The sequence below is a fragment of the Gastrolobium bilobum genome, unplaced genomic scaffold (assembly GCF_033153095.1).
Source record: "Gastrolobium bilobum isolate Gb01-03AN ecotype WA unplaced genomic scaffold, APGP_CSIRO_Gbil_v1 utg1570, whole genome shotgun sequence".
Classification (NCBI taxonomy): domain Eukaryota; kingdom Viridiplantae; phylum Streptophyta; class Magnoliopsida; order Fabales; family Fabaceae; genus Gastrolobium; species Gastrolobium bilobum.
The window spans coordinates 53,327-76,881 of record NW_026897563.1 but is presented as its reverse complement, the minus strand read 5'-3'; the positions used below and the strand labels follow the sequence as shown (position 1 = coordinate 76,881).

General features: G+C 33.7%; 2 protein-coding genes across 3 annotated transcripts; one reads left to right on the top strand and one right to left on the bottom strand.

Annotated features, from left to right (window-relative positions):
• The first annotated feature begins 1,437 nt into the window (after nt 1-1,437).
• Nucleotides 1,438-5,185, top strand: LOC133308116 (tobamovirus multiplication protein 1-like). Its single transcript, XM_061508714.1, has 11 exons — nt 1,438-1,602; nt 2,387-2,477; nt 2,557-2,609; nt 3,338-3,430; nt 3,528-3,599; nt 3,696-3,768; nt 4,214-4,259; nt 4,331-4,394; nt 4,556-4,609; nt 4,694-4,771; nt 5,093-5,185. Exons 1-11 carry the CDS (start codon nt 1,438-1,440, stop codon nt 5,183-5,185), a joined length of 882 nt encoding a protein of 293 aa, XP_061364698.1.
• Nucleotides 5,186-8,951: 3,766 nt separating this feature from the next.
• LOC133308105 (calmodulin-binding transcription activator 2-like) lies at nt 8,952-20,484 on the bottom strand. Of its 2 annotated transcripts, none has more exons than XM_061508698.1 (13): nt 20,301-20,484; nt 18,334-18,453; nt 17,650-17,765; nt 16,797-16,885; nt 16,450-16,492; nt 15,493-15,670; nt 15,219-15,344; nt 14,767-15,074; nt 13,092-13,625; nt 11,129-11,820; nt 10,281-10,863; nt 9,420-9,743; nt 8,952-9,345 (listed from the first exon to the last, which is right to left on the bottom strand). In XM_061508698.1, exons 1-13 carry the CDS (start codon nt 20,338-20,340, stop codon nt 9,229-9,231), a joined length of 3,270 nt encoding a protein of 1,089 aa, XP_061364682.1. In that variant the 5' UTR covers nt 20,341-20,484; the 3' UTR covers nt 8,952-9,228. The 2 variants fall into 2 exon arrangements, with proteins under 2 accessions (XP_061364682.1, XP_061364683.1); XM_061508699.1 differs by having other exon boundaries at nt 8,952-9,342.
• Nucleotides 20,485-23,555: the final 3,071 nt, after the last annotated feature.

Below are 23,555 nucleotides of genomic sequence, written 5' to 3'. Positions count from 1 at the left end.
AGTGAAAGATTGTGCTTAAGCAAGCAGTAAAAATAAAGATTAATGTTTAGCTGGCAAAGACTTCAGTTCGAATTTTTTAAGATTGGAGCATGATAAAATGATGACATTATGACAACATTAGGAAAAATTCTAAGAAACTTCAAGCAAAATTCGGCTTTTTTTTTTAATTTGAAATCTTACATCAGGTTCACCACAAGAGCCAATGGTGAAAATTGAATGGCCAAATTACATTAATAGAAGCCATTAAAATTACTCCATAGTTTGAATAATCTGCATGAAATTATAGCTTTGATTTATTATTTGAAAAAGTATCTATCATTTTAAAACACATAAAGTTGTGTCATTTTAAGTGAGAAAAAGAGATAAATCACGGGAGAAAAAATAGGTGGGAAAAATTTTAAAAATGTGAATCCCACTTTTTTATGAGTGTGAAAGAATATAAGGTGTGTCATTTAAAATGACACATCTTTTTTTCTTATTATTTATATAAAAATATTACGTTAGTATAGTAATTTGATAAAGATCGCTCACGTGACCCCAGAAGCGCACTCCCTACTCCCTAGGTCCCCAACACGCATTTCATCCAAAGCTGTTGAATTTCATATATATTTTTGGTACAAGTTTGAATTTCATATTTAAGTTCAAAATAAAAAAACAAAAAGGACAGCTCAACCAGATTGGTTTTTTGGTCGTTCTTTTATACCATCACTTAATACTTGATTGATTTACTAAGCTTCTTTTATAGATTTTCTTTCCATTTTTTTTTTCAAATTATACTTTGATATAAGTTCTTATAAGAAGTATTTTTTTTTTTGGTAGTTTATAATAAGTAAGTTTAAATAGTACTATTGGACTTTTATAATATTCAAGATGAACTTAAAAAATAATAAATGTACGTAGGGTTATTTTCAGTATTCAAATAAAGATTATTTTCACGCGATGTAAGAAACCTTATAAGAAGAAATTATTTATTAGTTAATCTCCCCGCATGATGAATATCAAAATTAAAATTTATGAGATGGAAAGGGTCAACTTATTAGCAAGTAGGTGTGCACTGATTGATCGGAGGAATATGATAAAGTCAAGTCAAAACACAAAAACCCATTAAGGACACAAACCAAAAGTTGTTGATGGCATCAATCATCGTCATCGTCATCATCGTTGTAATAATCCCTTCAATGTTCAAACAAAGCAAAGCATGTCCACTGCGAAATAAACGAATATGCCACGATGTCACACGTGTATAACAAGACAATTACGTGTACGAGGTGGGTTAACGCCACGTGTCCACCCACAAACTTCCAATGTTTCCCCTCTGTCTGTTCTTTGCTGTGTTTCTGATGAACACAGAGGAAATTACCTTGTTGCTGTTGCTGCTTTTTCTTCTTCCTTTTCCTCAATATTCTTCATCGTTGTTCCTTTGCATTTCTAGCTCGAATGGAGTTTGCACTCAGGACAAAGAGATTTGGGTTTGGAGAAGGAGGGGTTGAGGTTGGGGCTGCAAATCATTGGTGGGACGAGATTGATGAATCAGATCAATGGCAGAGAGGCATTTACTATGCCCTATGTGCTGCTTATGCCTTGGTTTCCTTTGTTGCCCTGGTAGGATTTTCTTTCATTTTCCGGGAAAATTTTGGCTTTCTTGTAGAGCTTTCTCTGAAAGCTGGGAGTGGAAAACTGGACAAGTTTTTTCAAAATGGCCTTGGATAGGCATTGTTTTGCAATCCCTTTTTCTTTTTGGTTTTGGACTGACCTTATACTATACAATGGGTATCCCATCACGTCAAATCTCAATGAGGTTTAAACTTGTAACCACTGACAGCTTTTGATGATCAAACAATGATGTTTCTCCATGAAAATCATTATTTTGCAATCCTATGAACCAGTTTAGCGGAGAAAACATAGGCTTTTCTTGTAAACCATGATCCTTAGCAGCATTAGGGGCATTTAGGACATGGATTATTTTTGGATTCTCGGGAAAGTGGTATTGGGAATTCTATTTATCCACGTTTGTCATAAGGTTTTTGAAAAAAATTATGAGAATCTGAATTTATGGAGATTCTGATTTGTGGACGAACTGTATAGTAAAATGACATCCAAGAATACCACCAACAGGAGGGTGTGTGGTATTCTTAGAGTCCGGGTGTTGGAAAAATTTGACATTCTCAATAATATTTAACAATTAACCAAACATAAAATTAGTAAACTTGAGTTAATATTTTCAGTAATATTTGCCGGACAAAAAAAAAAGTTTTCCTCTACCAAATGTCCCCTAACAAGGCGTTTGGATGTGAATTTATTGAACATAGTAGAATGTGTTCTTTGTGTGTGTTTCCATGCCAAATAATCTCAAAGGAATCAATAATCATAATCTGTATGTTCTCAGGTGCAATTGGTGCGCATTCAAATGAGGGTACCTGAATATGGGTGGACAACGCAGAAGGTTTTCCACTTGATGAATTTTCTTGTCAATGGATGTAAGAGTTGTGAATTATCTATAAACAGCTCTGTTAGCCTTTTTTTTTTTTTTTTGCTGAACCCATATTACATTTGCAGTGAGGGCTGTCCTTTTCGGTTTATACCATAGTGTTTTCACAATTAAACCAAAGGTATTTTCCTATTCTTAAATCTCATCTTCTGGAATTCAGGCATTAGTTACTGCTTCTTCTTTTCTTGCATTGGTAGCTGAGGGAAGTATGATGAAAATACAGCATATCAAGTCTCTTCCTAAGCTAGGATATTGGGTCTTGTAAATATTGGAGTGGATTATGGATTATGAAAAATAGTTTACCTTCATCATGTTAAGATTTTCTTAATCTGTTTGTAAAACTCATGACTCTAGAGTTGTTGGTCAACTTCATTTTGTTACCCTAGTTTATGAGTTGTCCACTTTCCACTATGATTTATAAAATTAAGCATTCCAAAAAAACAAAAGTTCTAATGGCGCAAATTCCATAACCTGAGTAATAAAAAAATAAGTGCCCTTTTATATAACCTTCATTTTTCGGTCATTTGTTTCCGGGGCAGGATATACTTATCATCAATTAAGTTTACCACTTCTTATCACCAAAGCTTAACAGTTGATTTCGGTCAATCTGATGGTTTTAATTTATTGAAAATTAATAATTAAATAATAAATGTCATCCGATAAATTATAACGGTGAGATTGACAGAAATCAACGATTAAGATTTAATGGTAAGAAATAGTAAACTTAATTAGTAGTAAGTGGATCTCTCCCCTTTGTTTTCAACCTTTTTCTTTTTTCCCTTTGTTAATTCAGCTTACAACTACCTTATTTCCAATCATGTTCTGACCTATTATCATATCATGTTACAGGCACTGGAGCAAGTGCTAATGGAGGTTCCTAGTCTTCTGTTTTTCTCTACGTATGCATTACTTGTCTTGTTCTGGGCTGAGATATATCACCAGGTATATTTACTTTCTTTCGGGAGAACTACAATATCAGTCATTTTTTATTAATTTTCTGTAAACTATATTTTGTTCTTGTGCCTCAAATGAATTTTAGGCAAGAAGTGAGCCCATACAGAAACTTAGGCCTGCATATTTTATTGCCAATGGATTTATTTACTTCATACAGGTTTGATCTCCTTGTCCACCATTCTAGTCCTTAAAATAACAAGTTTTCTTAATTTGATGTTTTTTTTTTTAATCTTCTCACCCCTGATAATATTAGGTCTGCCTCTGGATTTACATGAGTGTAAGCAGAACAACCACTGGCATGGAAGCTGCTAAACTCTTCCTTGCAGGTTATTTCTCTCATCAAAAATCATATTTCATCTTGCCCTCGTACATTTCATGTGACTCTGTACTGTTTAAAAGATTAAGTGCCTATTCGAATTCTCTCTTTTGTAAGCTAGAAGCTATTTATAAACATAAGCTAAATCAAACAGGTTTTGAGAAAAGCTCTTTTTTTTATAATGAAGAAAAAAGTTAAAAACTCCTAGGAGGAGCTAAATTTTATATAATTTCCATTCAGCTTTTAGCTTTTTTTTAAGAGCTTTTTTTTAGCTTTAGCTTATAAGTATCTTTTAGCTTAAAAAAAGAAAGAATCCAAACAGAGTCTAAAACATCTATAAATGATCTTAAAATTAAAATCTAGAGTGAATGTGTACAATGAAGTATTTACTACTCGGAAACTTACCATATGTAGCTGTTTAGTATTCTGAACTTTGTTTTAATGTTCGTTTGCAGTTATATCATTCTGTGCTGCTCTTGGATTTTTGCTGTATGGTGGAAGGTAAGCTATCATCTTTCGGATGGCAACATTCTTTTATGTCATTGAACACTAACCTGCTTATAAAAACATAGGTTGTTTTTCCTGTTGAGGCGCTTCCCCATTGAATCCAGAGGTCGTCAAAAGAAGCTTTATGAGGTTTGTATATAAGTATGAGTTGCTTTCTGTCTTACAACCTCAGAAAAGAAATATATCCTTATAATGTCAAATTCAGACCATGCTCCAAGTATCACCAAAAAAAAAATGTCTGAGGACTTTGTTGATAAAAACAGTGCTAAAAGTTGTTGGTGTCTTGGCAGGTTGGCTCAGTTACAAGTATTTGTTGCACTTGTTTCCTGATAAGATGTGCTTTGGTGAGTTCCTTCCTGTTTAAAACTATTGTATATATTTGAAATCATTGTTCTCTGACAATATATTCGTTGTCAACTTCAATGTAGCTTGCAATTTCTGCATTTGATGAGGAGGCAGATCTTGATGTCTTGGACCATCCCATTCTTAACCTAGTATATTTTTTGGTAAGTTTTCAACATCTTACTTTCCTTTTGTAAGCCTCGGGTGGAAAAGCGGATAATGTTTGGTTATATCATGTGACAGCACAATAAAATGCTCCCCTAAGACAATGACTACTTTATTTGGTTTAAGAAAATATGAATTGGTTTACTAAATAGAAAGCAATTGCCAGCTATTTAGTTTCAGAAAACAGGAGATTGTGCCATCTTGAATTTCATGTGGGAAGCAAATAAAAAGATCAACATTTTTCATATTGCTATTGCTTGAAAATCAATTGCCTTCTAGTCTTTAATGGTTCTCTTTTTCTTGATTATTCTGCACTGCAGTTGGTAGAGATTGTTCCATCCGCGTTGGTGCTTTTCATTCTGCGAAAGCTGCCCCCAAGACGAGTTTCTGATCAGTATCACCCCATTAGATGAGCTGTGTATTCGAAATTCTATCAGCATCCAACAATATGTTTCTTTTTCTTTTTTTTCATAGATCTTTTCCACTTGTCTGGGCTGGTCCTTAATCGTTTAATTACTTTTCTGTATATTCATAATTTTATTTATTGAATTAATACCAATTGTTCTCTAGAAGAATATTGATTTTCTCTTCTTGTTTGCAAGAAAAAAAAATATGTTCTTGTGAAGAAGAAAATTAGACGGGAAAAAAAAAAGTCGAACCAAATCTTGTGCTTAGCCTAGCAACACTATTCTATTTTTAAAATAAATAAAAAAAAAAAAAAAAAAAAAAAAAACCTTTTAAACAAGAAATATTTCGGGTATATTAACACTACTCTTTTGGTTCCGATCCCTAAAGTCTCTCTTCCTTCAATTATTACTCAATTTAGACCAATTTCTCTATGTTGGTAGTTTATAAAATTATTAGCAAGATAATTGTGGCTCACCTTCAATGTCTTATGAAGCGGATCATCTCTCATTTCCAAGCTAGCTTTGTGCATGGACGTCAAATTTATGATAACATTATTATTGCTTAGGAGCTCATCTACCGTATGCACAAGATGAAATACAAATGCCGCTTCTTTGTTATAAAGGTTGATCTTGAAAAGACATATGATCGTCTTAGTTGGGCCTTCCTTAGACTTGTTCTTGATGAGATTGGTTTGCCTGCTTAATTTTGCTCTAATACTATGGAAGCAATAACCTCTACTTTGATTAATATCCTGTGGAATGGTGGTTTTACAATAGATTTTAATCCCTCACTGGGACTTCGCTATGGTGATCTATTGTCCCTTTATCTTTTCGTTTTGGCCATGGAGAAATTGACATATATAATCACTACAGCAGTTTCGAGTAACTTGTGGAAGCCTATTTTTGCAGGTAGCAATGGTCCTGATAATTCCCATTTATTGTTTGTGGACGACCTTCTCTTAGCCGCAGTTCTTAAATCCATTGGTCTCTTTGATGAGATTTCTGGTCTCAAGCTTAGTGTCCAAAAAATTTCTATTTTTCAAAAAATACTCCTGATCCTATAGCTGAAGCTCTGACCTCTGTGTTAATTTAAGCGTGCTAGAAATATTGGTCGTTATCTTGGGGCTTGGATGATTCATGGTAGAGCTACGAAGCATCATTTTGTTCATATTATTAATAAAATTTCTTCCAAACTTGGAAGTTGTAATGGCTCACGTTATCTCAAGTTGGAAAAATTACTCTTGCGAGGTCGGTAATTGCTTCCATTCCTTATTTTCATATGTCGTATGAGAAGTTACCGATTGGTATTTGCCAGGAGATTGAAGAATTATCTAGATTCTTCATTTGGGGTGACTCTCATTTGCATCGCAATCCCATACTTGGTTGGGATATTCTTCAACGTCCAAAAGAAAAAGGTGGCCTAGGATTAAGAAAATTGGCCTTGATGATGATTTGGCGTCTCTACTTTGAGGATCAATCTCTTTGGCGTCGGGTACTTCGTGCCCTCTATTGTGATAATGGTGCTATTTCCTTCATGTCTACTTCCAGGTGCTCGCGCCTATGGAATAATTTTTGTCATCTGTGGGAGAAAATTAATTTCCATATTACATGGACAAATGGTAATTGGAGAACTATTCATTTTTGGTCTGATCACTGGCTGTTCAAGGATGTTTCGCTTAGTGATCTCACCTTGTATGTCCTTGTAATTAATCAGTCCAAGTTGATTATTGATTACGTTTCTAAGTCTGGGATTGGCGGGTTGATATTCTGAAGAATAGGTTATCCCAGAACATGATTCCTCACCTTCGAAGTATTCTTCCCCCCACTACATTGGACCCTCCTGACCAAAAACATTGGTCCTTACCTACAGGGGAGTTGATTTCTGTTAAAGCATTGTATTCGCTGCTTATTGGGGCTCATGCCTTAGATCATCTTGGTTGGGATGATTGGTGTTGGTCTAAGATCTGAAAATGGTGTGGCTCTCACTGCATGAAACTCCTGCCGTGGAAGTTAGTTCATGGTAAATTTTTGGCTAATTTTTGAATAGTTTCTTGGTCCCACAATAATAGCCTATGTCATGTCTGTAACCATGAGGATGAATCGATTTTGCATGCTTTTTGGAACTGTGTAGTGGTTCGTGAGCTTTGGTGCGAATTTATTCTATTGGACAAACAAGATGAAATTTTTTCGGGAGACTTGTATTCTTGGTTGAGTGACTTCTGATTTTTGGATAAGTTGCAGGTTCAGAATTTGGGAAATATTTATGATACTACTACTGTATCATTCACTAAGTGCATCTATCCAATAAAAAATGAGGAATGACTATCATGTTTGTACGGAAAGAAGAGAAAAATATTTTTTTTATCCAAGTGTCACTTGTTGAATGACAGATGTACAGAAGATTTGACTATATTATTTGTTGTTATTTATCATGTTTGCCTTTGGAGAAACGTCATTGCTCATTCTCATGCGGTTGCACCTTCTTTACCGCATTCTTCAGCTAGCATTATTAGTTAGTGTGCGGTCAATTTGAACAGTTTTGAGTCTGAATTTTCTCGTCCTTTGGATATCTTTGTTCGTTGAGAGTCTCCTTCCTTTGGTTTTCTTCACTGTCGGATGAGTCTATTTTTGCATATCCTCCTCATTCTTTGAAGCTTCTTCTCCAGATGGACATTGCTGGCGTTTATCATCCTACGCGAAGAAAGGACTAGCCTGTGCTTTTTCTTTTGTCTTTCTTTCTATTCATGTATCAAAAAAAGAAATTTTCTTTTCGCAGGTTATGTTACTAATTTCGGCTCAAGGAATTATATCATGCTAACGGAATTTAGTTGAACTTTCGCTCTTGTAAATTATAGAATTTCTCATTAATAAGAATATGTTATTCACAAACTAGTGCGTTTGTTTTTTTTTTTTTGTAAACTTTGTTTTTTATTTTTAAGAAACAATGCGAAAACAATAATATTTTATAACTATAAATAAAAACATATAACTAAATAATATAGATTTAAGTATTTAACCAATGTTATTAAACCTGTCTTGAATTAGCTAGTATGAATCGGAACCTGGTAAATCCGTGATTTAATCAGTTCGATTCAAGTAATAAACTGATCATGTGAGGGACTCGATTAAAACTCATGCTCTTACAATATTAAAGTATAAAAACCTGTGACCCAAGTTAAAAAAAAAAAAAAAAATCAATGGTCATGGTTTTTTTTAAAATAAAAAAAAAACGATATGGTGCAACTAGTTTGTCTAATCGGTTTGATGGTTTCGCACTACATCGGTTCTGCGTATTTCCTCAATAGGAAGTGCAAAAGGGGTTCCTAGGCATTGATAGTTCAATAATGAAGGCTGTGGTGCAACTACGGAGGGAGAGACGTGTTGGGATGTTAGACGATGGAGGTGCCGTTGCCATGTGGCAAAAAATAGGCAAAGGTGTTGTGTGTGAATTGAGTTATGTTTTTGGCGCTTTCTTCTACGTTCTGCTGGATGATAGAGATTTTGAGGTTTGAAAATAGAGGAATTACAGGGGTTCGGGGTGGAACATGGCAAACGGTGCAGTAATGCCACATGGATATATATGACATGCCACATGGATAAGCAGTAACATGTAGCAAGTGTGAGCTGAGTTCACCTAATCACTTAATAGGGCTTTTATAACGATAGGGACTAAAATAGACACATTTTATAAAAAGTTAGACCAAAACTAAAATAAAAAAGGAACTAAAACCACAAGGACTAAAAGCGTAATTAAGCCAAATAAAAGCATATATACTGTCATGTAAAAATCACCGTATATAAAATCAAACCATGCTAGACTGCAATATTTGCATTGTCAAACCTGAATACGTTCTAGCTTTTGTAATCTATGTATACCCAGCCTAGGATCCAAACTAGTTTTTGGTATAAAACAGGACCACCTAGGATCCAAGTAGTCCAGATTAGGCATATATACAGCGATACATGATGTTAGGACCTTTCCAACGCCGAATAAAACCGACTGGCCATCTATTTACAGGGGGGAGAATAGGAGTAGCCACCGCAGAGGATCAATCGAATGCAATAGGTGCGAAATTTTCATCATCTAAAAGCATGTCAATATCAATCAAATCCTCTACACCATCAACTGTCTCTTCCGAATTTATCAAATTCAAATTGGATCCCTGCTAGATATCAGAAGAACATATCATTAAGCCAAATATTCATGAGTTTAGACATCAGCCATTATGTTAGAAAATACCTTGGTTTGACGGAAGTCCTCTACTACATTTAGCACCCGCCGGTATTGAGCCCGTGCCTCTGGATATTGAACCATGGACTTCACCCTTGAAAGGGCCTTTTGGAACTTTTCTTCACTTTGTTTCCTTCCTTCCTTGAGAAAATCATAATCATCCTCTTTCAAAGGATCGCTTGCTTGCATGGGGACCTTATCAAGCGCATCTGGTCGAAATCCACGTAAACCCCTGCCCTTACGTCTCCAGCGTAATATCACCTTCTCCAGGATTCCCACAGACCAAATGACTGATTTATACTTCTTCCTTACCTGGTGACCTCTTACATGGGCCTTAACACAATGGAATTCAAGTCAGTGGAAGCATCTTTTAAATGTACAGGGGCACACAAAAAAAGAAAGATACACACGTGGAGAAAGAGAGAAAAAAGAGAGCTCAGTCTCCAGCCTTCTACAGCAACCATACTGTAAATACTTTAGAAAGAGACGGAAAAAACATCACCAAGAAAATGAATGGAAGGGTGATCCCAATACGAAGAAATTTTTAACCCCAGATTTCCTTACAACTAGAATGGAATGCGTTGTTAATGTTAACACTCAACGTTATCGACATGTAGGTGCAAGTTATATAAAGGGCAAAAAGAGATTGAAAAGTATTTAACGAAAAAGCATTTTAGCATTCCTCCCTCAGTTTTCATCAATTGAACACTCCAATGCAATATCATCAGTTTGCACATAACAACTCCCAAATAGGAGAATAGTTGATGGGATGATTCAATGAGAAATTAGCGTCTAAGTAATTATCCAGTTTACTGAAAAGAATCATAATATCAAAAATGAAACCACAAGTTAAGAAGCAGAACAATGAACCTGGATTTTAACAATTTTTTGACGAATGATCAAGAATTCTTTTCTCTTCTTCCAACCACGAAACTTTTTCTGTATTTCTATTGCAGCAGAATTCACTAAACCCGCTCCTTGTCCAGAGTTGCATGTCTTAAAAGCTAGAAGGGAAAGAGCTTGCTGATCTGACAACCCAAACTCATTATGTTCACACTGAGCTAATTGCTTCCTCTGAAATGACTGCATTCTGAATACTTGATGTATACGATCAGCAGCTTGTGTAGCATTACGGACAGCATTCAGAGAATCCTTAAGGCAGATAGCATCTGGTATATCACCAAAATGAACAGGTGTCACAAATCGCTCTGAAACTGTCTGCACTGCCTTCATTCCTGAAGTTTCTTTCCCACTGTCTTTACTCAGATCATCCATTGTGAGTGATTCAAGGTGACTAGTTAATAATGACTCCGCAAGAAAACCAGAAATTCCTTTGTGGCCATTGCTAGAAGCAAGATCTGCCGGTGTTCTACCTGAAAGAAATGCTGGACATGGATCTGTCAATGCTCCAGTAGCTGCACCCATGGAGACAAGGACAGCAACTGTTCGCTCTCTGAGCAGGGGACAAATAAGAACACAAGGAACGTGTCACATTGAATGAACATGATATATCTGAGTGCAGTTTTGAAAAGGAATACTCTTGACTAATTCTGAAAGCTAGCACCTAATGGCTACATATGTAATCAAATCCGAAATTCCAAAACTTAGGAAAAGAGGAGATAATTAGGGTGGCGAAGAAAGTTTCAACCAGATTGTTGTTGCATCATATGAAAAATCAACTCAAAAATAAAAAAAATATATATGAAATGCGTCCTCACCTGCCACAGGATGCAGCCCAGTGTAGAGCCGTCCATCCATTCACATCACGGAAGTTGATATTAACACCAGCAGATATAATTGGTGTTATGGCCCAATCATAACCAAGAGCAGCAACTAAATGTAACACACCTTGCCCATCCTTACCTAATACATTTGGCCCTTTACCGCTTTCAGTTACTTTGTGAAGAAGCCATGAGAACAGCTTCTCTTTAACCTGCCTGTGAAACATTTGCGCCTTCAACTTATGTTTTGATATATTCATCGCTACAGTTGGCTCTTCCTTACTCGAATACTCCTCTTCCTCTTTCAGTGAAATAAGCTTAAAAATTAAGTTTCTTTTCTCCGTATCCTCCTCAAACACTTGATCTGAAGGGTGCGCCGAGTTTAAAGAAAGTAACTCCTCCAGTCCCAAATGCAGCAGCATTTCAGTTGAACTGTCAAAAAAATCTGCAATATCTACATTTCTAGCAAAACCCTCTCTGTACTCAAATTCCCGAACTTCACTACAAGCAAACCTATTGGAACATGTTACATAGAAAGGGACCCGTCCAATCTGATGAGGTGGAGCTTTACAGCACAGAATTCCATTAGCTAAAACCTCAGCAGGAACTTCCACTTCCCCAAACATACAGGACCAGTTACATGTTACCACCTCCAGTTTACTCTTCAAAAATGTTCCAATAATCAGCACCTACATGATTTTGAATCGGATAAAATGTCAGTCAAATTACAGCTGGCTTCTCTTCATTTCATGTTGGAGCAGAGATCCATAAAAAAAGGAGTAAAACGATTAATCACGTATAAAATACTAAAGCAAAAAAGCACATCATGAATACTGTAACAGCCTTACTAGGAGAGTGTACACTTGCAGTAAAATCTGGAGAATTTAAGAAAGAATATAACAAGATATTATAGATTTCATACAACCATGCCTAGATATAAGTCCTTGGTCTGCAGTCATCATCAAATAAAACCTCGTTTACATTCACTGATGAAGGACAGTAGAGCCTTTTTCCCCAAGTATGTTCAGTAAAGATTTGCTGCAGAAATTTATTACTAATCTATATACAAAAGTGATTTGTGAGGTCTTACTCTTTCGGACACTAAGATTTTTAATCCAATTTACCTAACTTTAGCTGAAAAATAATGACTTGATATAAAAATAACAATTATTTTACGACCTAAAAAATTTAGTATGGACGATATAATTCCATTATCTTCCTCTACTTCCTTCTCACTTGAACACCAAAAAAATAAAAATGACAAAGAAAATATTGTTATTTTATTTAAGAGATAATAAAATCAACATCAACAATACTTTTATCCCAAACTAGTTGAGGTCTACCGTAAATAAACCCAAATAAAAGTAAGAAAAAATCGAGGGAAAATAAATAAATAAATCAACATCAACATCAACAAATTAAAAATTAAAAATTAAAAAATACAAAAAAAAATAGAATAAAAATAAAGATAAATAAGAGAGAAAAGTAAATAAGATGAAAAGAATTAAATAAAGAAAGAAATGAAAGGAAATACAGAGATAAAAAGTACTAAAAAGGGACCACTGTGAGCCTAGGAAGAAATGTGGGTCTACCCCTCCACAGTGCTAATACTTTTCCTCCAATTAGCACAACAAATAACTTTTAATATAAAATTTATTTTTAATGTTACAAAAGATATATAAATGAAAAAAAAAGCTTAAATTTATGGAAACCATCTTTTTAAATAGATGGCAAAAGAAAAAAAATACTAATCTAAGTGAAAACTCCATGTACCATACATATTTAATTACTTATTCCCAGCACATAGGAGGTAAAAAAAACTACAAAACCATAAATGTTTGGCTAAAAAATATAGCATAATTTTGTGAATCTCAAATCAAAGTATAAGTTGATAGTTTATCTTAATTCTGTTTTCACTTTTCTCACTTTTTTATGTACGTATTATCTACAAGATAAGTACCTCAATTTCTGATTCAGCATAAGCCCATTTAGGTGAAAAATCATTTATGCTAAAGAGCTGGTCTTGAGATAGGGACAGGTTCAAAGAGGTATCATCTATTACATGCCCAGATTCATCTGTGCTCCATGAAATACCCGGAGAAGACTGCATATGCAGGTCATCCACCCCGACAAGTTCTTTAGTAATCCACCTAGAGAAGCTATCAACCTTCTTCAGGCTCTCCTCTCCATCCAATAATGCACGCTTCACGATCAAGGTATTGTTGATACTTTCTTCACCAGGATCTTCATACTCAGAATTGAATTTCAGTGCATGTTGAGATTGTGCATCTGTATGCTTCTTTGAGAAGATCTGCTGCAGAGGCTGCTCTTTTGGCTCATCATCAAAAGCGAACATGTCAGGAGCAAGTTCTGGACTTGTATTATTAGTTTCATCCCCCAGTAAACCAGTGCAATAATCAGATCCAAATTCCAAACTCAATGAATGGGTTAAGCTCCATTTAGGTGAGTCTCCTGTATTGTCTTCAAAAGGAATCTGGATCAACAATTCAAATAAAATGAAAATAGTTATATATTATGTTACAGCCCTGGATTGTTATTCAAACAGTTGCAAAAAAGGAAGCACGACACAAGATAAATGAATACAACACACTGATTATTTAATTTTATAATACACAATACAAGAGCTATTCCTCCCATGGAGCATTCTCCTCCTCTGAGAATTTCTCTCAGCCTTCATTTCTAACATAAACCATCTTTAACCTCCCCTAATTGAGGATTTGTAAGTTAAAGCATTCCCATAAGAGAAACCACTACAGGTTAAAATAGCAAGGCTGAAGAACATATATAAAAATAGACCAAGCTAATACATAGTCTCTGCCCCCCACCAAGGTATTTAGCAATAGTTCAAGCTACTAAACCACTACATAATTTTTTTTTAAACAATTTCTACAATGTATTCTAGCATTTGTAATAAAAAGAGAAGATAAACCCTACTATGTGGTCTAGCATTTCTACAATTTCAGAAACAACTCGAAACCATTTAGTACTAACATGCAGATCAGTAACAAGAAGTAATGAATATGCTTCACCTCGATTCATCATTCTATCATATTAAAAATAACTACTACGCATGGACCAATGACTAACTGCCATGGAAAGGAAATAACTGTACTGCCAGGTCACTTCAACAACGCAATAAATCACAAGAGCCTTCAGAACCCCTAAATGATGGCTCTTACATTCCAGAGTTCATTCCTTGTAGTTGTACTTTATAAATTCAACATCTTGAATCTCTCAATATTCTTTAATATCAAGCAATAACTCCCACAAATTCCCACCTAGCTAGTTTCCCCATCCTTCAGCAACTATTCCTTTTTTCAAAGATAAAAGATTAGGTGAACCATACACTTCATCAAGCATCAATCCCATTAACAATGATGCGTTGATCTTCAAGGATAGAACATTACAAAACAACCAAACAGCATGCACTTAAACTTTAACAATTTAATGTTCCAGGGGCAGCAAATTCCATTTCTCCCCCATCCTACAAGATGGCACAATTGCTCCTAATAGAACCTCACAAATGCTACTCACCTATGTCCTGAGAACTGGGCTGTAAGCAAGCAAGCAAGACGATGCTAGTGGATGATATAGTAAGCAGTAAAAGCAAGTACCTGCCAATTTGACAGGAGAGACTGAGAACCCTCTGCCTCCTCGACAAGGGTATTTTTACTCCCTAAAATGTTTCCCATAACTGTATGTTCCTGCTCAAGGATATTTCCCATTGAACTGGATGGAATGGAAGGAGATGATACAAGAGGAGGATCAGTTTGCAATCCTGCAGATTGCTCCATGACATCCCAGGATGCCATGCCATGTGCTCTCTGATGCTCAAAGTATGTAGTAGCGCTTGCTCTAGATTTATCCCCCTGAACAAGAGGAATATAATCTGTTCCAGAAATTGAGAACTGTCCATGACCACCTGAAAATATGTTCAAATACAACAAAATTCAAATGTTAAATCCCACAAATAGCTTATGAACTGAGATTTAGCTTAATATTAGATGTTAAATAGAAGTCACAAAATAATCATCTAAGAAGGAAAAAAAAAAAAAGATGAGGTAACCTGAAAAGGGATGCATAAGATATGAACTATTTGAAGGAGCGTCAATCTTATCCATTGGACGACCATTCCCCATATTTTGTGACTCACGGAACGAATATAATCCTGAACTTGCTTGGTGAATATCCTCTGGGAAAAAAAATTGATCAAACAATTTAGGGGTGACCAAATGGGCAAACTCTTGTGTAACATGTTGATTCAGAGCCTTGGCATATTGATTCAGATCACAAGGAGTAAGCAAAATTTAACATCCATGAAATAAATATATCAGAATTACCTGAATCAGCATCTTCACATAAAGAAGTCAAAGTGCTAGTTGGGCTCATGGAATCTGTACTTCCTGAAGGCACATTCCTATAATTTGTGGGAAAGCCAGATGATGAAGAACTGCCCTCTTGGGAATCTGATCTAATGTCATCAATATCTGTACCTCCACCAATATTTGTCTTGTTAATCTGAAAGATAAAGAACCCACAAAACATCTATTAATATGTCATCAAACAAGCGAGTCAATACTAGCTTCACAAGCTTTCTGCCTTATTTTGAGAATAATATTATAGAAATGGACTTCAGGAACTTTTCAAAATATTGTGCAACTTATTCAGTATCATCAATTGGGATTTTTAAATGATCAAAAATCAAGGAACTTTCCTTGGCAGAAAGAGAATAACATAATTTAGCAGCAGAAGAGAAATATTGTATGTCAGCATATCATGGATGCTATAACGCTAAAAAAGAAAGCTTATTCCTCAATCCTCAGAGCAAGAAATTGAGAAGGAAACCAGATGGAAGATAAATTATCCTTCACATTACAGTTGATGGTTTACGGGGAGGAAAATAGTACGCGTACTCTATTCCCTCCCACCAATTTAGAGGGAAGCTTTAAGGATGAAAAAGCTCAGAATAGACTTGACTTGAGCCACTAGATGCCATACTTTCTCCGGTTGATAGTACACCAGCAACAAACCAAGCAACGACAGCTCTAGTAAGGTGTAACAAATGAGATTCGCGATTCTATTTAGCAATACTTATCTTTTAACTTTCCAGCACTCTATACATCAAGCAAGCCCAAAAAAGAAATAAAATTTCTTTTGGAAAAGATAAATTAACACGCTATTAACAATATTTTTCTGAATTCTATTTCTAAACTGACACATGGAAAACCAAAAACTGATAAAAAAAAAATACCACCAGCAAGAACAACAGTCTAAAATAAAGAAAACAACCAAAATACCTTAACATTCAAGTAGTGGACAAATACTATATGCATCATATCCCTGCAGAAAAAAATAATAATAAGAAAATCATATTCTGATTAATTTTAAGAAAAAAATTATTTCAGTAGAACTTTATTCAAAACTAAAATTATGCTAAGAAACAGAAAAATAGTTAAAACTCCAACAATATATAGTTACTAAAAATAGCTACAAATTGACTCCAAATGTGATTACAAATGCACAAACAAAGAACTTACTTAGAAACTCAGATAGCAACTGCCATGTGAAATATTGATGCACTTTAAAATTAAAGACATTAATTATTAACAAAATATTAAAAAGTAAATTAGTTCATTATACTCACTGTTCAAGCATCCAATAGCTTCGCCTCTGAAAATTCTCGTTTTCTTCTCCATGGGCATAGTAGCAGTGTAACACATCAACACTTCCCACCTAAATTGCTTGAAGGATGTCACAACATCAGCAAATAATTATTTAAGAGTTATAAAGACTTATCTTCCAATTAGAGAAAACTAACTGAAATCAATTGAGCTATCTTATATATATATATATATATATATATATATAGACACACACACACACACACACACACATTAGAATAACAAGATTCGCAACAATTCAAATCGCACGATTTGGCAAGCCAACAATTTGTATAATGTGATGAATCAAAGATGGCTTTGAATTGTGCAATATATATATATGAATCGATTCGATTCCGTATCACTAACACGAATTGCACAATTCAATGATTCTCAAAAAGAAATTAAAAAGCCACATAAGTTTAAATTGTTAAAAGAAAAGGAACTAAAGGAGCACTACTGAATGCAGCCTATTCGATTATTCTATTGCCTTATTTTACTCACTCATCCTATATATCATCACTATGTTTTTGTTCTTCTAAAACATTGGTTTCATGTGGTTATTAATTATGACTTAATGACTTATAATTTTGCTTTCTAAGCCTTAGGGTTAAATAGTTTTGTCAATTCCTATTTCCTAGTTTGAAGTTATTGCATTGAGCATTATAGATCATTAATATGATACATTTCAAGCCATTTTTCATTGTGTCTCTAAATCTTATGATTCAATACGATTTACGATTACAATTCAAAAATTAACTTGGCTATTCATAATTTGAATTGTGAGTTGATAACTATTAACCATAAACTCAAAGCAAAAGTAAAGTTCAAGCTTACCTTCAACTTTTCATGAGCTTCCTTCACAGTCTTTCCATCCTTTTTCTTTCTCCAATTATGTCCATCCTTTCTAAAGTACCTCAAAACCTTCCGATCAAAAAGAAAAAGTGAACCACCTGCAATCGTCAAATACATGTCAAGAAGCAAAGCCTTTATGAAAATGAAGTAATAATGAAAGCCAAAAGATGTATTCAAGTTAAACTATGAAGCAAGGTTTTAGCATGAACGACAACAGAACAACTAATAGTACCCTAGAAACTACTGAAAAGGTTAAGCAATAAGAATATATAAGGTGCACTTTTGTTGCTAAATTTCATGAAAAAAATTATTTATGGAATAACCCAAACGTACTCATATTCTTTGAAGAGAACTGAAATATATACGATCTGTTGAGTGGGAACATGTTAAGTTCAGATAATGAACAATTAAAAAACTCTAAGCAGAATTAAAATGAACTATTATATGAATTCAGCTGAATTTCAGGAAGGCAAGACAGCCATCTCCAACCTCCACAATTGGCATATAAAAGGTTGCCAAACAACTTCACAAAAATCAATTGCTACAAACAATTCATGGAGGATAAGTGATTTTAAGCTTCCCAAGCAATTCAGTCTAACCATATATGTACAAGACTCAAATAGGTGGTAATAATAAATCAATAAGTAACATATGCAGAAACCATACTCGGTGGCCTGTTCGGCGGTTCCGATGTGATTTGAAACTTCTGATAATTACGAAGAATTTCACATATTTCTGCAGGGCGCAACCATCTATGCTGGGCTTCAAATTGTAATTGCTGAATATCTGCACATTGATAAAAAAAAATAACATGGCGTTCAGTTAAATATTTTATTACTGTATCATCAGTGCAATGATCCAAGCAAACTTCAAGAATTGAACTACAGCCATACAAATAAATGTATCAATAAGAAAAAATTTAGTTATTACTACCACACATGCAAAAGAAATTTGATTTATCCATGTAACTATGGTTTATTGGCTTTAGGAGATGTGATATACAGAAATGCTGCTAACTAACATTTTGATGATTGTTATGTTACCATATTCTTTTGCATAGATGGCATACTTTTTGAAGGATCTAGCATCCACAAGATCAACGCTAAACAACAACTACCAAAATAATTTGCAATGAAGAATTTGGTAACTTCAAAGAAAATTCTTGGGATGAGAACTGTTCAGAATAAAGTGGCTAGTAATTGAAGCTTTTAAAAGCTGGCAACATTGAAAAAGTGTTGAGAAAATTTAGAATGTACGATTCAAAACTGATTAGCACTCCTTTGGCTAGCCACTTCAGGCTATCTAAGGAACCAACCACTCCCCGTTAAACCCGACTAGCGAGTGTGGGGTGGAGGTAATCCTTGTACGCAGCCTTAACCTTACATAATTGCAAAGAGGTTGTTTCCTAGATTCGAACTCATGACCTTGTTTCCTGATGCAGCTAATTAGAAATGCAACATCGGGAGAAGAGCATGATTTTGTGTCTCAAGTTTCCTGATGCTTCAGCAGTTGGTAGCCTAAAGCATGCAATGGTTTCTACCAGACCTAACATAGCTTATGGAGTAGTGAGCAGGTTCACAGCTAATTAGAAATGCAACATCGGGAGACTGTCAAATGGATCCTTGGTATCTGAGAAGTAACAACTAACACGTCATTGTCACTTTGTTTAAAAAAGGGTACTCTGCAAGGTTTTATTGAACCCTACTTAAAATTTGGAAATATTGATAATAGAAGAAGCACTACTGGCTATCATTACACCTTGGATGGAAGTCCTGTTAGTTGAGCATCGCAACTACAAAAAATTGTAGCTCTTTCAATCACAAAAGCAGAGGGTGTTGCTATCAGTAAAGCAAGCAGAGATATGCGCTACCTAAAAAAAAATTCCTTGAGGAAATGTGTAAAAAGCAATTAAGTGGCATTCTTTTCTGAAATAGTCAAAGGGAATTCATCTGTCAAGGCAATTTATTTCTCGCTGTGCATAACTCTCATTGCATAGTGAAAATGCAGTGAGACCATAGACGTAGGAGAATTTCTTTGAACTACATAAATTTGTTACTACAGAGAAAGTAGAGCCGTATGTAGTTTGTTTTATCATTTGGAATCCAGCCAGCTAGAAAACTGCTACAAGTCCACTTAATGCGGCTCAACTTTCTAAGAGGCCATAGATTTTAAATTTGCAACAGACACATATTAGTTTTTTCGCCCATTACCATATAGTATCATATTTCTTGATAGCAATAATTAATATCTTTATTCATCAGAGGAACACATTCTATTCAAAGCGAACCAATACCAATAGTCCGAACCGTTCACACTTCCTAGACAGATTCAACTAAAATCATCAAACACTCTTCTTCACTTTCACCCAATAAACCTAATTGAGCTAACAAGGTCATTCAAATCCTATTCTCATAAAAACAAAAAAAAAAAACAAAAAAACAAAAAAACAAAAAAACAAAATTCCAAACTTCTAGAAACAATAATAGAAATTTCACGAAGTTCCGTAACGCGAAATCTTCCCGAAAAGGATCTAAACATTCTATAAGTCTAAAATTAAATATTAATTTAATTCCTATAAAAAAATAAAAGAAGGAAGAAGAATATCAATGAATGAATCGTTAGAAAAATCTGACCTAATCGAGGACCTAATCCGTAAGAAGCACGCTCCGCCATGGCGAAGACTGAAGAATCAGAGAGAGATCCACGCGGAGAGGGGGAAACGAGTGTATGAATATGTCAATGACATACAGATTTTTCTTTCTTGCTGTCTCTCTTCGCTTTTCGCTCTTTCCAGTCAGCTTCTTTGCTTTCACACAGTGACGTGACAAAATGAATTACCCAACTAGCTACCACCTACATATATATATATAAGTACAATTTTTATTTTTATTTTTATTTTCATTGTCATTTTCATTTTCATTCATATGCAATAAAGTTTTCTTTTAGAAAATTGAATTATTGATATTCCCTAAATGCCTTTAGAGCCAATCGTGTTTGGACACGTGGTGGGTAGTTGGATACCCGGATCCACGAACCATCATTTTTTCGGACCACGTGCATCTATTCAGCCTTGTTGAAAAATATTATAGAAAGTGTCCAATTCGTACCGCCTCCACCTCTACCAGACCCTGAACAGATTCTGACAAGGTAATGTCTGCTATGCGTGAACCTTATAAACAAAGGAAACACTCATTAAAATGTCACTATTTACTGTATCTATTGTGTCATCTCGTTAGACAGCGAACTTGATTGCAATATATAAAATTATGCATTTGATTTCCGAAAAAAATAAAAAAAATTATGCATTTCAATCAAGTTCATTATCTCAAATAGCAAATTTGATACTTAATGTCCATTAGAAACATGACACATTAGCAAACTGAGTTTGTTACAATGTCCAATAAACTTATCCACATATTAAGAAATAATGATATTTGGATAAAAAAATTGATAAACAACGATATTTTGGTATGTGTTCCATAATAAAGGTTACGAATCACAATTTTTTAATATAATAATAACATTTCTTATATATATATGGTAGGGGAAAGTGAGAGGAAAACACTATCTAAGACAATATCAGGGGAAGGTTATTCCCATCAAGTCATAATTCAGTCTCTCCTCAAAGACAATATACTAATCATGTGTTTGATTTTATTTTTATTTTTTTCAAATTTGAAATTATGGTTTAGGCAAAAATTATAAGAGATGGTTTTTTCTGGCTCACGTTAAAATTAAGGCTTTTTAAAAAAAAATATATATGCTATAAATCTCTTATAGTATGTTATTTTGTACAACCTCTTATTGCATGTGTAAGTAAAGAAAAAAGGTGATTGCAAAAAATAGGGAAATGTAATGAAAGAAATAAATAATGAATAAAATGTGATGGATATTATTACATAATTTTCAATAATTTCATTTTTTGTCAATAAGTATTAATCTAATAATAAAATAATATTTTCTTACTTTTTTAGATTTTTCAATTCAAACATGCTTTCTATGGCTACCCAACGGAGGGACAAAGGTCCCGGTCGGACCTCCCTAATGGTAATTACACTGATTTTAAGAAAATTATTAAATAGTCATGATTATTTAAAATGTACAATTATATGTGATTAATCATTATTTTTTTAAATATTAATTCTTACTGACTTTGATTAGTGAAAAATTAATAAATAAGGACAAAATTTAAAAGCAACAATTAGATGACAAAAAAAATCTAAACAACAAATAAAAAGAGACCAACAGTAATATTTGATTAGAAATTAAGTACCTACTATAAGATGCTATTTCTACATTTTAGCGTTCATTCTTTCATCTAGGTCCAATGATAGATTGATGAAATCAAAAAGGAAAAAAGAAATAATAGATTAAATTCAAATTGCATAAAATGATTTTTCAATATATATTTTCCGTACAATTGCATAAAATTAATTAGGCTTGAGAGGTAACTAAATAGAAAATTAATGAATGTTTTTCAATTATTCAACTGTGCTTATTCCATATTGTTACACATTGAAATCAAAACTTACAACAAATGATACTATTTAATGATGTCATAAATGCTTTAAAAAACTGTGGGCAGGGCTAAAAAAAATAGCTATATCATCATAAAATACACTCGTGAAACTTAATAAATAGAGTAATTAATAAACATGACATGTATTTAATATTTTAGAAGTATGAAATTTATTTAATACTTGTATTTAATAATTAGAGTATTATTAAGAAGATTAATTATGAGGATTTAAAATTATTTTTAAAAGGTTTCGGGACAAATTATTATTACATCTCTTTAAACATCCAACAAATATTTCTTCTTGTTTTTAAATATCTTCAAGGTTTTTATTAGTAAAAATTATCCGAATTATCTATAGGGCTTGTTTGGATAGATTTTAAAAAAAAGGTATGTTTTACTTTTCTTTAGAATATTTTTCAAAAAGCTGAAGCAATTTTATATTTGTAATACTTAAAAAACACTTCTAACTAAAAAAATTATTAGAGATTGAGATTGAAATTAAAAAATATTTTTTAAGTATAAAATACTAAAAAGAATATGAAAACAAATCATTGAAGCAAAATTTGATGGTGACGCTAGAGGTGGTTTTGATAGCGATGATGATGATGATAATCGTGGCAACAACGATAATGATAATAATGATGAAGGTAATGGCGGTGGTGGTGGCAATTGTAACGACTTGAACTTAGAACAAAAAAATTATTCTTTGACTTATGTTTTTTAAGAAAATAAGAATTTTTAGCTTAAAAAATAATATATATATATATATATATATATATATATAATTTTAATTTTTTATTACTTTTATAATAAAAAAAGTAACCTTCAAATACTCAGTACTTATGATCATAATAATTTTTGGAGAAAAAAATCTATCCAAATAAACTTGTGATAAAAAAAACGGCTATATGAGAGACACTTGAACGGAGTGCATTTTTATTTTTATTTTTATTTTGGGGTAAATAAACCGAGTGCATTACATAAGTGCCAAAGGTTTTTAGTAGAGAGTTACACCCGGTTGTAAAATTTTAGATGTTATTCATTTAATTTTTGTTAGAGACTTGCTTAAAGAATTGTATATAATATATAAAGGAATTGTTTTCCTTTTTTAGACAACAGGAACCCATGGCACCCTCACTCGTCATCACTATGGATGTGCATGGGTCGAACTGAACTGAATTTTTGAAAATCGAATCGAATTAATTTAAATGGTTCAGTTCGAAAGTGGTTCGGTTCTGTTGGAAACGGTTCGGTTCGGTTCAGAACTGGTTTGGGTTGACCCTATTTTGAAAGAAAAAAAAATTAAAAAAAATTAAAAGTAAAGTTATAAAAATCAATTTGGTTCGGTTTGAAAATTGTTCGGTTCGGA